At 36.3% G+C, this 16,596-nt stretch overlaps 1 protein-coding gene across 1 annotated transcript in view; it reads left to right on the plus strand.

Moving 5' to 3' along the window:
* The window catches only part of RNF180 (ring finger protein 180), a 197,525-nt gene that overhangs the window by 56,316 nt on the left and 124,613 nt on the right, over positions 1-16,596 (plus strand). The window contains exons 6-7 of the mRNA XM_034655636.1: positions 35-994; positions 4,261-4,296. Coding sequence (XP_034511527.1) covers positions 35-994; positions 4,261-4,296 — 996 coding nt within the window. The remainder of the gene's footprint in view (positions 1-34; positions 995-4,260; positions 4,297-16,596) is intronic.

A 16,596-nucleotide genomic window follows, 5' to 3' on the forward strand; every position in this document is an offset into this window, starting at 1 on the left:
AAAGCATTGTCTTACTTTCCTTTATTACCTGTAGGCCCAGTGGACAGTTGGAAAACTGAATTGCCCTTTGTGTGGGGCCCGTTTAGGGGGCTTTAATTTTGTCAGCCCTCCAAAATGTTCCTGTGGCCAGCTTGCAGCTGTACATCTCTCTAAGAGCCGGACCGATTATCAGCCTACACGGGCAGGCCGACTAATGAGACCATCGCTGAAATACTTGTCACATCCTAGAGTTCAGTCAGGTTGTGACAAGGAAACTCCGCTGACAGGTGGCGCCTCCAGAAACAGAAATCACGGGTTTTTAAATATGGCCCAAAATAACAGTGGCCCTGGAAGATTAACAGAAGCACTCTGCCTGGAGGTACGGTCAACATATTTTCAGATGAAGAATGAAAAACTGCTCTTCAAAGCATTAGATCCAAAATACCAGCTTTTTGTTCCTCAGCTTGTGACTGGCAGATGCACTACAAGAGCTTTTCACAGGAAATCACATAGTTTGGATCTGAACATCAGTGAGAAACTGACTTTATTACCCACTTTTTATAAAATACATAGTAAGACTACGGCCTGTCCCAGGCTAAATGAAACACAGCCTGTTCACCTTTCGGGCTTGCCTTTAGAATCTAGTAAAAATAACTGTTCCTTTCAGATTTCATCCAATTTTGATCCTAATATGCTGCTGCAAAGATTTTCAGTGGCTCCCTGTGAGACCCAGACACAAAGAGGAGGAGAATTTCAGTGTGGTCTAGAAGCTTCTGCAGTGTACTCTGACCATGCGAGTTCTAACAGCCTGACTTTCCTGATGGACCTGCCCTCAGCTGGCAGGAGCATGCTGGAGGCCTCGGACCAGGAAGAGCCCCTCTCTGCCCTGGACTTCCTGCGCTCCGGCAGCTTCTCACTGGGGGCCATTAATCAGCGGCGCAGTAAGAGAGAAAGGAGCAAGTTGAAAAATCTGAGAAGGAAACAACGAAGGCATGAAAGATGGCTACAGAAGCAGGTAATTTTTTGAAGAGTTTACTAAAATTCTGTGTTGTAAATCTTAGGGTTTGGAGAGAGGAGCTAACGTTGAATACCTGTATTATAAAAACATGGTTTTAGTGAGTGTTGAAATGACATTTCTGTGTAGGTGAACTAAATAATCATGCACCTCTCTGATAATCGGCAAGTATAAACCTTTCTCTGTTCACATATGTTTAGGAGATATCCTTTTGTGACATTTTTCTCAATTCTAATACTTTACATGAATATTAATCTCACGATGTTGAAATGAGATTGTCATATACATTTTAAATTCATGCTGGGATTATTTGCAATGATTTTATTTCAGGTTAGGTTGAAACAAAGAAGTTTTTCTAGTTCAATCTAGTGACAAATTCATTGACTTTCATCACTTTTAGCTTAAGTGGATATTTTTAAGGAACATTATGTAATTACGTGCTCATAAGATCCAGATATGGTTAACTCTACTAATTTGTGAAGTTTATCTTAATAATAATTGACACTTACTGTGATTTTATAGGAAAGTGTGCTTCTTTATGGTATAAACCCCTATACCTATAATAATATGTTCAAAAATGGTTATGCGAAGGTACTGAACAAGAAATTGCAGGTGCTCTGGAGACCAATTAAAGCCAGTGGATGAGGTGCTCATGAAAATTTGGAAGTTTGAGGACCAGGTATATTTCTATGTAAACTTTATTTTGCAAGTTGCCTTTGTCACCTGCTTGTTTATAGTAAATAATAATCCTTATTAATCAGTATGTTGAATATTAACAACATCCACAGAGCTTAAATATAGAAAGCTGCAGCTTTGCATAATAGTTCATTTTTTTTAAACAATTAAGTGAACTCACTGCTTAGGATCCTGGTCATAGACTGAATAGAATAAAATTACTGCATCGAGTGCTTCAGTTAGGTTAATTGTTTTTCATCATTTGCTTGGATAGTATAATTATAGGTAATTGTTATATTTTTGACTGGATGCTGACAAGAGCTTTGTAGTTTGGTTTATTTGCAAGTGATGGTGTAATGTGGCATCAAAGCATATATCGTAGAATGTAAAAAATATATTTTAGTACCATTATAATATGCATCATGGTTAATTTATTGAAGCTGTAAAACACAATATTTTTTATTGAAAATTTGACTTAAACCCATAGATAAATTGGAGATAGTCATATGTTAAGTGAATATTCAGAAAGTCTACCTTAAAAAACAATGTAGAGGGCTTAAAATAACTCTCTAACAAATAGAAATTTAAAAGAAGTATGAAAAGTGTACTTGGTCTACTATAAATATATACAGATAACATCTTTGCCATTTAAAAAAAATGCATTTAATTCTTGAGCTGGGTACTTCCAAAAACTTAAACTATATTACTTATTATTTTCCAGCATAGGAACACTATCTTTATAGAATTTAAAACTAAGCAAGACCAACATCAGTGTTTGTTTGATTTTTAAAACAAAGTTCCTTTTAGTCATTCACTTACATATGATTTAGCCAAACTGCTTGGCTAATTGATCAGAATGAATGAGTTCTAGTCAAACCTGCGGCAGGTCAGTATAGGCAGTTATAGGGCAGGGTCCCAGGAGGTTTGTTTGGTTCCACAGGAGCTACTGGCAAACAAATGCCGAATGTCTCCTTAGCAAAGAAAGTTTAAAAGTCTGTAGCAGCATGGAAATGACATGAGTTAGTGATGTGAGTGCACACCCTGGTTAGAGTCCAAAAGAAGAAGATTTTTTTTTTAAATAACTTATTTATTTGAGAAAGAGATGGTGAGAAAAAGTACAAGGGGGTGTGAAGAGGGAGAAGCAGGCTCCCCCCTGAGCAGGGAGCCTGAGGCAGGGCTCCACATAGGGCTTGATCCCAGGACCCCAGGATCACAACCCGAGCCGAAGGCAGATGCTTAACTGAGCCACCCAGGTCCCCCAAGAAGAATTTTTAATGGTTTTGCTAATTCAAGCAAAAAGATAAATCCTGGAAAGGTTTAATATCTGAGATAAATTAACGGCTTAGCTATTCAGCTCATTTCATGTTTAGTAAAGAGTAGTTAATTCTTTAAACATTTATCAAATATGTGTTCATATGCCATGCCTTTTAGTAATGAATCAGTGCAGATCCTGCCCTTTTTTATGTTATTTTTTTTAAGGATTTATTTATTTACTTTAGAGAGAGAGTGTGCACACAAGTGGGGGAAGGGGCAGAGGGCGAGAGAGGGAGGGAAGCAGATGCCCCGCTGAGCACAGAGCCCGAAGCCACACCAGGCTCCATCTCAGGACCCTGAGATGAAGACCTCAGCTGAAACAAGGGTCCAGTGCCCAGCTGACTGAGCCACCCAGGTACCTCCTGCCCTTTTTTAAATAAGGAAGATAAGCATATAAAGATATAAAGGAAAGGTTACCTATTATTAATGGTAACTTTTTTAAGTTTAAAATAATTGGTTGGGAAATCTAGGTTTCTGACTTTCATTTGATATTTTTAGTGATTTTTTTTCCCACAAACTAGACATCTTTATATGGCAGATACCATGATAGAAAATGTTAATGACACTACAAAAAGTTATTTAAATTTTTGAAGCTTAGGGGTATAAATGAGATTAATATTGAAACAGAAACTACAACCAATTTTCAGTTTTTTATTCAACAGATGTTAATTAAGCTTCTACTTTGGGGAAAGACAGTGCTGAGCAAACCTCTTTTTTTATTCACCATAGTCTAGTTGGGTTTCTGTTTTAGTTTTTGTAATTATTATGCAATAAAATAGATTTATTCTTGGCATATAGCTCTGTGATCTAAACACACAGATAAATTCATGTGACAGCCAGCACAGTGGGGATACAGAGCAGTTGCATCACGCCATTTTGCCTTTATAATTGTGCTTTGATTGTATAAGCATATCCTTGTCTTATTTCTAATCTCCGAAAACCATTGATCTGTTCTCTATTACTTTAGCTTGTCATTTTGATGATGTTATAAAATAATAATGTGATGCTATAAATTAGAATCATATAGTATACAACCTCTAGAGACTGGCTTCTTTTACTCAATACAGTTGCCTATGAGATTCATCTAAGTTGTTGAATATGTCTATTTTGTGTTCTTTTTTGTTGCTCAGCAGTATTCTATTATATTAATAAACCACATTTTGTTCATTCACCTGTTCAAAACAGGGGAGTTGTTCCAGGTTGGGCAATTATGAATAGAGCTGTTAAAAACATTCCTGTACAGGTTATTGTGTGAACCTAAGTTTTCATTTCTCTAGGGTAAATACTCAGGAGTGAGAATTCTAGATCATATGGTAAGTATATATTTAACTTTATAAGAAACTGTCAAATTGTTTTCCGGTTTGGAAAGTGGTTGTACCGTTTTGTGTTCCAAAGATACTATAATGAGAATTTTCTTTGCTGTGAATCCTCGCTTACGTCTGGTATTTTCAGTATTTTTTAAATTGTTGTAAGTAGGTATGTAGTCGTATCATACATATTGTGGTTTTAGTTTGCATATTCCTGATGGCATTTTCCTAATGATGTTGAACACTTTTCATGTGCTTATTTTTCCATTTGTGTTTATTGTTTAGGGAAGTGTCTGTTTAAATATTTTGGTCATTCTTAATTGGGTTGTGTTCTTTGTGTAGAGTTGTGACAGTTCATTACATATTTTGGATGTATGTTTTTCATTGCATATGTGATTTGTAAAGATTTTCTCTGAGTCTGTAGTTTGTCCTTTTAGTCTCTTAACAATTTATTTTTCCTGTTGAGGAAACATACTTTATTTTGATGAAGTCTAATTTTCCATTTTTTTGATGGATTATGCCTTTGGTGTCCTACCTAAGACCTCTTTTGCCTAATTCTAGGTTATAAAGATTTTTTCCTGTGGTTTCATCTAAAAGTTTTATAATTCTAAGTTCCACATAAGAGTTATGATTAATTTTGAGTTTCTTTCACTAAAGTGTGAGGTTTCTGTCAAGGTTCATTGTTTTACATAATAGAGATGCTCGATTGTTCCAGCACCATTTGCTGAAAACACTGACCTTTCTCCATTGAAATGCTTTTGCAGCTTTGTCGAAAACCAATTGGCTGTATATATGGGCGTCTATTTCTGGACTATCTATTCTCTTCAGTTCATTTTTGTGTCTGTCACACTGCCAGGAGTCCTTTTTCTTAGTTATTATAGCTTTAATAAGTCCTAAAATAGGGATTCTGTGATTCCTCTAACTTAATTGTTCTTTTTCAAACTTTATTCATTGTAGTTCCTTTGCCTTTTCATGGAAAATTTAGAATCAGCCTGTTTATATTTACCAAAAAAAAAAATCCTGTTGGGATTTTGATTGTAATTATATGAAATCTATAGATCAACCTGGGGAAAGCTGAAATCATTACTATGTAGATTTTCCTAATCCTCGAACATAGTATGTCTCTCCATTTATTTAGGTCTTTGATTTCTTTCATCCATATTTTTGCACTTTTTAGTATTCAGAACCTGTGCATGTTTTGTTAGATTTATACCTATTCACTTTTTGATGTTGTTGTTAATTTTTTAAAAAATTGTTTAAAATTGTGTATTGCTAATATACAGAAACACAATTGTTTTTTGTTTTGACTTTGTATCTTGTCATTCGAAAGTACAGATCTTTGGCATCTTGTCAGATTTATCCCTAAATATTCGTATTTTATACTATTATAAAGTCGTATTGTTTTCTTAAGTTTCAGTTTCCAGTTGTTCACTGATAATATGTAGAAATAAAATTGAGTTAGTATGTTGATCTTATATCTTACAACCTTTCTAATCTTACCTGGTAGGAATAGTAGTTGTTTTGTAGACTTTGTATCTTGTCATTCGAAAGTACAGATCTTTGACATCTTGTCAGATTTATCCCCAAATATTCGTATTTTATACTATTATAAAGTCGTATTGTTTTCTTAAGTTTCAGTTTCCAGTTGTTCACTGATAATATGTAGAAATAAAATTGAGTTAGTATGTTGATCTTATATCTTATAACCTTTCTAATCTTACCTGGTAGGAATAGTAGTTGTTTTGTAGATTCCATTGTATTTTCTACTAGATGATCATGGTGTCTGCAAATAAACACCGCATTACTTCTTCCTTCCCAATCCAGAATTTTGTTGTTGTTGTTATTGAAGTAGCTAGAACATCCAGTACAATATTGAGTAGAGATGAGGAGAACAGACATCCTTGTCTTTTTCCTGATATTAGGAAGAAAGCATTCGGTCTCTCACCATTAAGTATGATGTTAGTTTTAGGTGTTTTGTAGATGCCCTTTATCAGGTTGAGGAAGTTTCTTTATATTCCTAGTTTACTGAAAGTTTTATTATGAATGGATGTTGAATTTTGTCAAATGCTTTTTCTCATCAGTTGATATGATTATGTGTTTTCAATGTTAGTACTGATGATCAAATGCTGAGTCAGTCTTTCAGTCCCACAGTAAACGCCACTTTTATTATATTGTATTTTTCTTCCTATAAATTGCTGGATATTATTTGCAATAATTTTTGAGAGTTTCTTCCAGACCTGTTTATGAGGGATATTTGCCTGAGGTTTTCTGTATTTTTCTGCTGTTTTTGTGAGGTTTTGATATCAGGATAGTACTGATCGTGTAAAATGAGTTAAGAAGTTATCTTTCCTCTTCAGTTTTCTGGGAAAGATTTTGAAGAATTGATGTCATTTTTTTCTTAAATACTTGGTAATGAAACTTTCTGGGACTGAAGATTTCTTTTTTGGAAGGTTTTTAACTGAATTCAATTTCTTTAGTACTTATAGAACAATTTATGTATCTCCTTCATTTGGGGTTAGTTTTGGTAATTTGTTGTTTTCAATGAATTATCTAAGTTGTTGAAATTTTGTCTTAGTATTGTTCATAATATTCCTTTATAATCCTTTTAATGTCTCTTGGATTGGTAATGAGATCCCCTTTAAAATCCTTATAATTAATGATGGTTTGTATCTTCTCTCTTGTTCGCTCTTTATCTTTTTTCTTTTTTTAGTTTTGCACAGATTATCAATTTTATTGATTTTTTTTTCAAAGAACCAGCCTTGGGTTTCAATTATATTTTCTGTTGTTGACTACTTTCAAATTTTTAATTTCTGCTCTTACCTTTAATATTTTCTTTCTTTCTTTCATTTTATTTCCTCTTAGAAAAAATCCTTAGGAACTCATTAATTGGAAACTTAGAAACTTATTAGAAATCTTTTTTTTCTCATCAAAGCATTTAATGCTATAAACTTCTCTTTAGTTACTGCATTAGCTACATCCTGTGACACTTAAGTTGTATTTTTATTATAATTCAATTCAAACTATTTTCTCATTTCCTTTGAGACTTTTTTTTTTGGCCCACCTTGTTTGTCTGCGTGGTTAGTATAATCATGAAAAGACTGAAATACTAGCATTTTGAGGAAATTAATCAAAAATTTCTTCCTGGAGAAAATATTTCTTCTTCTGGATTGAGGGAAAGTAAAGCTGTCTGTAGTATAGTTGTATAATATTTTAAAATAATTCTTTTTAAACAGCATTTCATTCTGTTTTCATTTTTTACCTTTAAGTCTATTTAATATGAGTAAAAGAAAATGTCTCTTTAAAGCCCACACGAAAGTATTGTGAAAAAGGAGTTTACTTCATTTTTCTGTGGAGTGTTGTACCTGAGAATATAAAATAATTAACCTAGTATCATGATTTGTAATAAATCATTGAACCATCTACATTGGCTATATTATTTTTTTTCTCAGGGAATTAAATGAGTTAAGACTACTTGTATTATTACAAAGGTGTGATTTAGGTACTGGGGATAATAGAAGCCAATAAATTATATTAAAGACCTGCTTATTTGAGTTTATCTAGAAAAGATACATATTTTCCATAAAGGCACTAAATTTCATTTTCATGGATTTTTACATAGCGATCATTTTGAACTTTGTATAGATCTTAAAGGAGTTATTTAATCTTCTATTACTTGATTCATCATCTTCAAATCATGCACAGATCATACTCCAAATACATACTTGGTTGTCCCTTTAAAAGAGAAATTTTTGTATATCTGAGTTATGATAGTAATCCACCGTTGAGCAATTAGTCCCCATGTTTTTCTCTGCCACCAGCAGAAAATTAATGGTTTATTGAAAGAAAAAGCCTTAGTAATGAAAATCTGACAATTAAAACTCCATGAGACAGATTTTACTTGTTTCATTAAACACGGAAACTTGGTCATGAAATGGTCTTTTAGGAAAGAACATCATGACCTTTAGTCATATGTGGAGACAGAGTGATGTTTATTTCTCAGTCTACTTTGTGTCAATTTATTGTTTTAGTTCGTTACTCTCTTCATTTTATTTTTTTATTGAAGTATAATTAGCATATGGTGTTATTTTACTTCCAGGTGTACAATAAAACAATTCACCAGTTCTGTACATTACTCAGTGCTCATCCAGATAAGTGCACTCCTAATCTCCTTCACCTGTTTCACCCACGCACATCCCCCCTGGCAACCACCAATTTGTTCTTTGTATGTAAGAGTTAGTTTTTTGTCTCTTTTTTTCTTTGTTTATTCACTTGTTTTGTCTCTTAAATTCCACATACAAGTGAAATTATATTGTGTTAGTCTCTCTTTGTCTGACTTATTTCACTTAGTATTATATCCTTAGTATTATAGGTCCATCAAGATCTCATTCTTTTTTTTGGCTGACTAATATTCCATCATTTGTGTATATTGTGTGTGTGTGTATATATACGTATATACATGTACATATACATACACACCACATTTTCCTTATCCATCTATTTATGGATGGATAGACATGGGTTGGCTTCTCTATCTTAGTTCTTGTAAATTACAATACTACAGTAAGCATAAGGGCACATATTATCTTTTCAAATTAATGTTTTCATTTTCTTTGGGTAAATATCCAGTATTGGAATTACTGGATAATATGCTAATTCTATTTTTGCATTTCTGCAAAACCTCCATACTGTTCACCCATAGTGGCGGCACCAATTTGGATACCCACCAGCAGTCCACAATATATGGACTTTTTCTACATATTCTCATCAACGGTTGTTACTTCGCGTTTTTTATTTTAGCCATTCTGACAGGCAGTGATATCTCATTGGATATTTGATTTGCATTTCCCTAATGAGTAATGATATTGGCCATCTTTTTATGTTGTCTGTTGGTCTACTCTTTCATTTTATTAATGAAACAACATTTAGGGCTTGCTCATTAAGTTGATACTTTGGAATTGTTTCTGCCTCCCAAGAAGTCACCATCTAGTGAGATAATAAGATATAATAAGCAGTCAGTTTTAATAGGCATCACCAAATACCTTAACTTTGTTTTCCTGCCATTTCAACTGATTTCAAAATACAGATAAATGAATAATTGTGAAGCAGAATTACATTGAATTGATAATTTCTTTACTTTAAGATTTAAATTTCTTAATGCATAGCACAATACTCTGAACACAGTAAGTGATCAAGAATTTTTTTTAATAAAAGCTTTTTATTTTAGAATAGTTTTAGATTTATATAAAAGTTATGAAGCTAGTACAGAGATTCCCCATATGCCCACACCTAGTTTACCCTGTTATTAGTAAGTTATGTTAGTGGGGCGCCTGGGTGGATCAGTCAGTTAAGTGTCTGGCTCTTGGTTTTGGCTCAGGTCGTGATCTCAAGGTCCTGGGATGGAGCCCTGAGTCAGACTCTACGCCCAGCAAGGAGTCTGCTTGAGGATTCTCTCTCTCCCCCTCTGCCCTTCTCCCTGCTTGCGTGTGCATGCTCTCTCTCTAAAATAAGTAAATAAATCTTTAAAAAAATTAGTATGGTACACTTACAATTAATGAATCAGTATGGATACATTATTATTAATTAGTTTGTACTTTATTCACAATTTCTTAGTTTTTACCTGAAGTTCTTTTTTCTGTTCCAGGATCTTATCCAGGGTACCACATTACATTACATTTAGTTACCATGTCTCATTAGGCCCCTCTTGCCTTTAAGAATTTCTCAGACTCTCTCATTTTTCGATGACCTTGACAGTTTTGAGGAACGCTGCTTAGCTATATTGTAGAATGTCCCTCAATTAAGATTGAGTAATACTCTTCTCATGATTAAACTGAGGTTATAGATTGTATAATGGGTCCCCAAGACCACCCCCACATTCGATGATTCACTAAGAGGGCTCATGGGACTCACCCTATAGTCATACTCACAACTATGTTTTATTACAATGGAAGGATACAGATTAACTCAGCAAAGGGGAAAGATGAACAGGGCAAATTCTGGAAGAAACCATGTACAGATTTCCAAAGTCCCATCCCCATTTAGTTACATAGATTGAACTTACTTCTTCCAGCAAAAGTTGTGACAACACATTCAATGTTGGTACCAGAAAAGCTTATTATAGGGGCGCCTGGGTGGCACAGCGGTTAAGCCTCTGCCTTCGGCTCAGGGCGTGATCCCGGCGTTATGGGATCGAGCCCCACATCAGGCTCCTCTGCTATGAGCCTGCTTCTTCCTCTCCCACTCCCCCTGCTTGTGTTCNCCAAAGTCCCATCCCCATTTAGTTACATAGATTGAACTTACTTCTTCCAGCAAAAGTTGTGACAACACGTTCAATGTTGGTACCAGAAAAGCTTATTATAGACTCAATGCCCACAGTTTTTACTGGAGGGTTCCCTAGGCCCACAGACGTAATGTGTGACAGATCTAGATCCCCGAGCCCATGCTGTTAACCATTGTACCATGACCTCTTAAGAAAGATTTTGCTCACATGTTTTATCATTCTTTGATGATTAAGAAAATATCTTATCACTTACCTTTGTTTTTCTTTCATCCTTTTCTGCATTTAACCAATGTTCGTGGGGTAGATCACTCTCGGTCAGTAACTACGCTAAATATTGAAGATAGGATTCCTCCACTCAGGGACCTTTGAGTGAAGAGGGGAGACACATATGAACATCAGTGATCTTTTTCTTATTCATTTGCAGAAATGTTATATCATAGTGAATTTTGGCCAACAGCTTATTTAATCTAGGATTGTTTTTGGCCAAGACAGTGAGATGCACCAGAGAATCCCAGAGCAGTCACAAAGAAGCAAGCTTGATTGGGAAAGGGTAGGAAGATTGTGTAGAAGTGGGAAGATTGATGACAGAGAAGAGAGGAGAAATGGTTAGCTGAGAAAGAATTGTGGTGGAGGGGTCAGAAACGTTTGTTTGATTGTGAAGATGCCATGTAGCTGCTGAGTGGTTTTAGGCTAGGTCCACAGTAGGAGCTCAGTAAGTGGTTGCAAAGTGTATGAATTGAACAAATAAATGATACATCCAACATTTCAGGCATGGAAAATAATTTAAGGATGCTGGCTGACATTGATTCCTTAACCCTGGCTATGGGTTGGAATCCTCTGAGGAGCTTCTAAAAATGCCACTGCCTGGACTCTGTCAGGTTATACTTCACTTGGTCTAGGTGGGGCATCACTACGTGTGTTTGTGTTTATTGAAATACATATACATACAATATATTTTAATTTTCAGGTGATCCCAACATGTAGCCAGAGTTGAGAACTGTTGGAAAGAAGGGAGAGCAACAAAAAAGCAATTAAAAGTGGGCTAGAAGTGACCTTCCAGAGTTTTGTTTTTTAAAGATTTTATTTATTTATTTGACAAAGAGACAGCCAGTGAGAGAGGGAACACAAGTGGGGGAGTGGGAGAGGAAGAAGCAGGCTCCCAGCAGGGAGCCCGATGCAGGGCTCTATCCCAGGACCCTGGGATCACGCCCTGAGCCAAAGGCAGAGGAAGGCAGACGCTTAACAACTGAGCCACCCAGGCGCCCCCAGAGTTTTTGACAAAGGATTTATTTAGAAGAGCAATGAGAATTTATTCTGATGTACAGAGGAAAGGCAGCTGGCTAGAAACAGGCTGAGAAGGAATTAGATGAAGAACCATACTGGAAAAGACAAGATATTTTGTTCTTACCTTCTAACACCTAATATAGCTCCTTGTATGTAGTAAAAGACAGTACAAATACTTCTGTCCAAGTAACATTTGGTATATTCACATAGGTTTTCTTAGTCTGGCATTAAGAGAATGAGAGCTTTGACTAAGCAAGCTGGAGGGATGGAATGGAATGGAAGGTTTGTGGCGGTGAGAGTGATGAAAACAGCAGTTAAAAGTTAGTGAGCTTCAGCGTATGCTAGGTGCAGTGCAAGGTGATTTACTTATATCAGCTCTTTCCCCTAAGCTGGTAGCATGCTGGAGCAGGAGGAAGCCGGGGGGTGGGGGCCGAGGCGTAAGGCAGGCTTTGGACGCTACAGAGGAGAATGAAGGCAGTGCCCCCTCAGACCCTGAGGGGACAAGGCAGTGGGTGTAAGAGAATGGCAAGGATGCCTGCTGTCCTGTCCCAAAATTTGGGAAGGACCGATTTGTTTTGGGAAGATAAAAAACAGAATCATTAGTGAGCTACTCCCAGAGAGACACTTAGAGAACACTGGAGCTTATCACACAGGACTGAGCTGAGTGCTCGCTGTGTCGGATGGATAGAACTAGACCGTGTCTTCCGCTCTTTTGTCCTTGTGTGCTCTGAGAAGACTGCCTGATTTTCATTCTAAAACTCTGCATTTGGCTTCATTTACCACCACGTTAATCATCGTGGTATACACTGTCCACCTGTTGTCTGTCATCCCATTTCTGTACTAACCTATTTATTACAAAAAACAAACAAACAAAAAAACATCATAGGGCCTTCTTGTCCTGCTCAAACCTCCTTGAAACTGTCCGGTGCTGAGGTGTCTCATCTACTCTTCTCATGCATAATAACCTTACAATATCAGCTTCCATGTGCCCCCAAACTGGGGAGGTAGCTGGAATCCTCTCCCTGGCTCTGCATGACTGGTTGTAAGTGCTGTCCCCTGGGCTTTCTTGAGCAAAGTAGTAATTTAAAGGGAGTTTTTAATTTTAGGAGCAGCATAAGAGTGTTAGAGAAAGTACAGGAAACTAAAAAAACATTTAAACATCAAATTGAATAGAGTCGATATTTCGAAGGAAGGGAGAATATGATTTGGGGTGCTATGTAGGGGGCTCCGGCTCTTTTAGTTATGTTCTGAAGATGGATAGTATTTTTCACAGGTATTATCTTAGGTTCTATTCTATTTTTTATGTCTCTCACATTTTATAATACCATTGAAGATTGAAATATAAGTCATACCATCCTAATAATGTCACCTTTTTTATTCATTACTTTTGCTGCAAAATCTTAAACCATTCACTTTTGCTCTCCTTTGTTCTCCTAAAGCTAGAGGCTCCAACAGGTAGTATAGGCAAGGAGTCTTCTACCTACGAGGCTCAGTTTTTTTTAATAGTACTTGTCTAATATGCTATCAGAATAAACGTGGATTTAAAAACCAAGAGGAAAACTTTCCCTTAAAAAATAACTCTGTGTCTTTATAACTACATAACTCTATATATCTTTCCACTAAAAAATAACTGTATATCTATATTGGGATAAGCTATTCCACTCCAAGTGTATGCTTTTCTGACCCTCCCTGGGGCGCTAGTTTGTAAAGTGACGTGGCTCAGCTAGTTTTCCAACACCAGAGGGCACCAAATTTCCTCTTGCAGGGAAACAATCAAAACCATTTCTTTCCATCAAAGAATTTCATATACTGGGATAGAGTGTGGAATGGTATAAATTTGAGTCTCTTGTCAGATCATCACAGTAAAAGAATTTGGGCTTTGTGAGAAGGAGTTTACAAAATGATAGGAATGCTTTTTCTTGTTGCCATCAGCTAAAGATCTGTGAGTGTTTTCACTGTGCTCCTCCTCAGTGGCTTTTGTTATATTGGAATAAAACAGCTACTCTGTGATAATGTTTGGGATAAAGTATTTTGAAGGGGCTACAGATATTCCATCTGTTTTGGTTTAAGGTTCAAGTGGCGTGTATAGTTTTCTGGAAGTACCCTTGTCCCCTCAATTTAGGATAAAACCAGTGGCAGCTGTGTGTCAGTGTGGAATGGGATGCTGGCACAGGGGAGTGAAATGATACCAGCTTGCAGTTAAAGTGAGCCATTTACACCCTGACGTTTAGCAGCACTTTGTTACCTTCCATCTGATAAACCATCCTTCCTCTGTTCTTGAAAAAAAGACTGTTCGGAACAAGGCCATACCAGCCTTAATTGTATTTTTAATTGTATTTTTTTCCCATTTGAACATTTAAAGATAGTTTTTACAGTGTAAGGGAAATTATTTATAGTTTTTCCATCTTTCTTTTTCCCTTATATCTTGAGGCACAGCAATTGATCATCTGTCCATGTTGTCTGATTACCAGCAAATACACATGAGACAGCTTCTATAAAGCAGCAGCATAATCCAGTAGGAAAAATCCCAAGCGTGTATTTTAAGGAAATCAGAGTGCTAGCTCCCTCTGTGTACTTTGATGGTATATTCATTTCCTAATGTAACTGTAACAAATTTCCACACATTTGGTTACTTAAAACAACACAAATTTATTACAGTTCTGGAGATCAGAAGTCTGAAATGGATCTCACTGGGTGAAAATGGAAAGTGTTAGCAGGGTTGCAATACTTTCTGGAGGCTCTAGGAGAGAAACCATTTTATTTGTTCCCCTTTTCTAGCTTCTACAGTCCACATTTCTTGGCTCATGCCAACCCTTCATCTTCAAAGCTGACCACAGCTGGTTGAGTCTTACGATGCCATCTCTTTGGTTCTGACTCTTCTTTTGTCCTTTTCCCATTTAGTGGCTTGTAATTACATTGGGCCTACCTAATTAATCCAGGCTAATCTCCTTATTTTCAGGTCATCTGATTAGCAAATTTAATTCCATCTGAAGTCTTCTTTTTGCCACTTAACATATCCACAGGATCCAGGGATTTGGATATTGGCATGCTTGGTAGGAAGAGCAGCTTATTCTGCCTAGCACATACAAGTTTTAGTGGAATTTATGAGTTAAGCCAATCTTGAGAGAGAAGAAATCACTATTATAGATCTTGAAAACTTAGGGAAAAGTGAGTGTTTTCTCTGACCTTCCCTGGAATTTTCCACATTACTCATTTTTGCAGTTTTCTTGGGTTTTTCTGAAAATGAGTATGTGATCCAGAGGCATAATTAATTAATCCTATATTAGACATTACTATCATAATTTGACAGAATTATATTAGTCCTTCAGGTCTTCCCTAAGTAGGTTAAAGGGCAATTAAGTTTGGATGGAGGAGCTGAATCAGAAAAAATTAGAGGTACAAAGCATTTTTAAAAAGGTTTAGTGGGCTCTGGATGGAGACAACAGCTTGAGAGCAAGGGCTAGTTGGGTAAAAGGTATCGTACTGAAGGTGGTATTGCTCTACCTTATAGTGTTGCCTAGAACCAGGACTCTGAGTAAAGGATCTCTGAACAATAAACCACATCTTCTTGGCACATAAGTACCTCCCAAGTAGCACGAGACTATACCAAGACCTTAGACTACTAGGGTCCATTTCAGTCCATGGAAATAGTAGTCAAAGACCACAGGTGTTTTGATGATAGAAATGATAGCTTTTATTTAGGAAGTCCATGTTAGTGTTTTGTACTTACTGACGTCCCAAGTGCCCCCAAAGTGCCCCAGTCTTCCTAATGTTATTTTTTATATTACTTTGAAACAACTAAGTGCCATGTGCAAGAAAGACATTAAAAATTCTTCTCAGGTGGTATAAAGTAAATGCGAAAGAGATGCCACAAACATGCTTAGTTTGGTAAGCGGGTTCTCTTTCAGTTAACTCATTAGTTATCTAGGTCTCTAACCATTATGCTAGATTTAGGAGCTAGAACTTTGTGTTAGCCTTTAAACTAATTAGTAATAGGTTGGGGGAATAGTGTATGTTGTGATAGGATCAAGAGTCCCTGCTTACTCAAAAGTGAATTGCTGAATTTTGCTCTTTCAACGGGTTCTGAAGCCTTCTTTGCAGTCCCTAACTGTCATGTAGTGCCATCATCTAACCTAGATAAGATGAATTGGTTTACTACTGGGGTTAGGCCTAAAGAGAAGAGAAGAAAACAATGTGCCCGCTCATCCAAGAGAGTAGACAGCCCCGGTAGCCACTATAGGTAGGTGTGAACCAAAGAATAGTGCTCATGAAATTATGGGAACCAATCCCTTTATTTTTAAAGTGACTAGTTTCGGTTTTAGGATATTTTCCTTTTTAAAAACACTTAGATTTTATCAAAGTTCAGAGCTGCATACTTGAGAAGGAAAAAAATCTTTGTACACAGTGCTTGACTGGCACCTGGCAGGTGATTGTTGTCATACCAAATGCCTAAAGTTTCTTTTCCATGAGGCAGTAATACATTTTGAGAATATAATGGCTTCCTTTTTACAAGGTTCCCAAAGCATAAAGGTTTCTATTTTTAGCTTTTTGGTACAACTTGATCTCAGTAACATGTTTAGGGAAGAGAGAAACATTTTAATCTCTCCAGATAGGTTTTCTTTATGCCTCAAAGAATTACGTAGTATGGTGGTTGTCAAATGCTGGCCTCTGGAATGGCTGCATCAGGGTCACTAGGGGAGCTTTTTACAGTCCCTCAGAGATTTTAGTGCCCTAAGTCTGGGACA

The sequence above is a fragment of the Ailuropoda melanoleuca genome, chromosome 3 (assembly GCF_002007445.2).
Source record: "Ailuropoda melanoleuca isolate Jingjing chromosome 3, ASM200744v2, whole genome shotgun sequence".
In the NCBI taxonomy this organism is placed as follows: domain Eukaryota; kingdom Metazoa; phylum Chordata; class Mammalia; order Carnivora; family Ursidae; genus Ailuropoda; species Ailuropoda melanoleuca.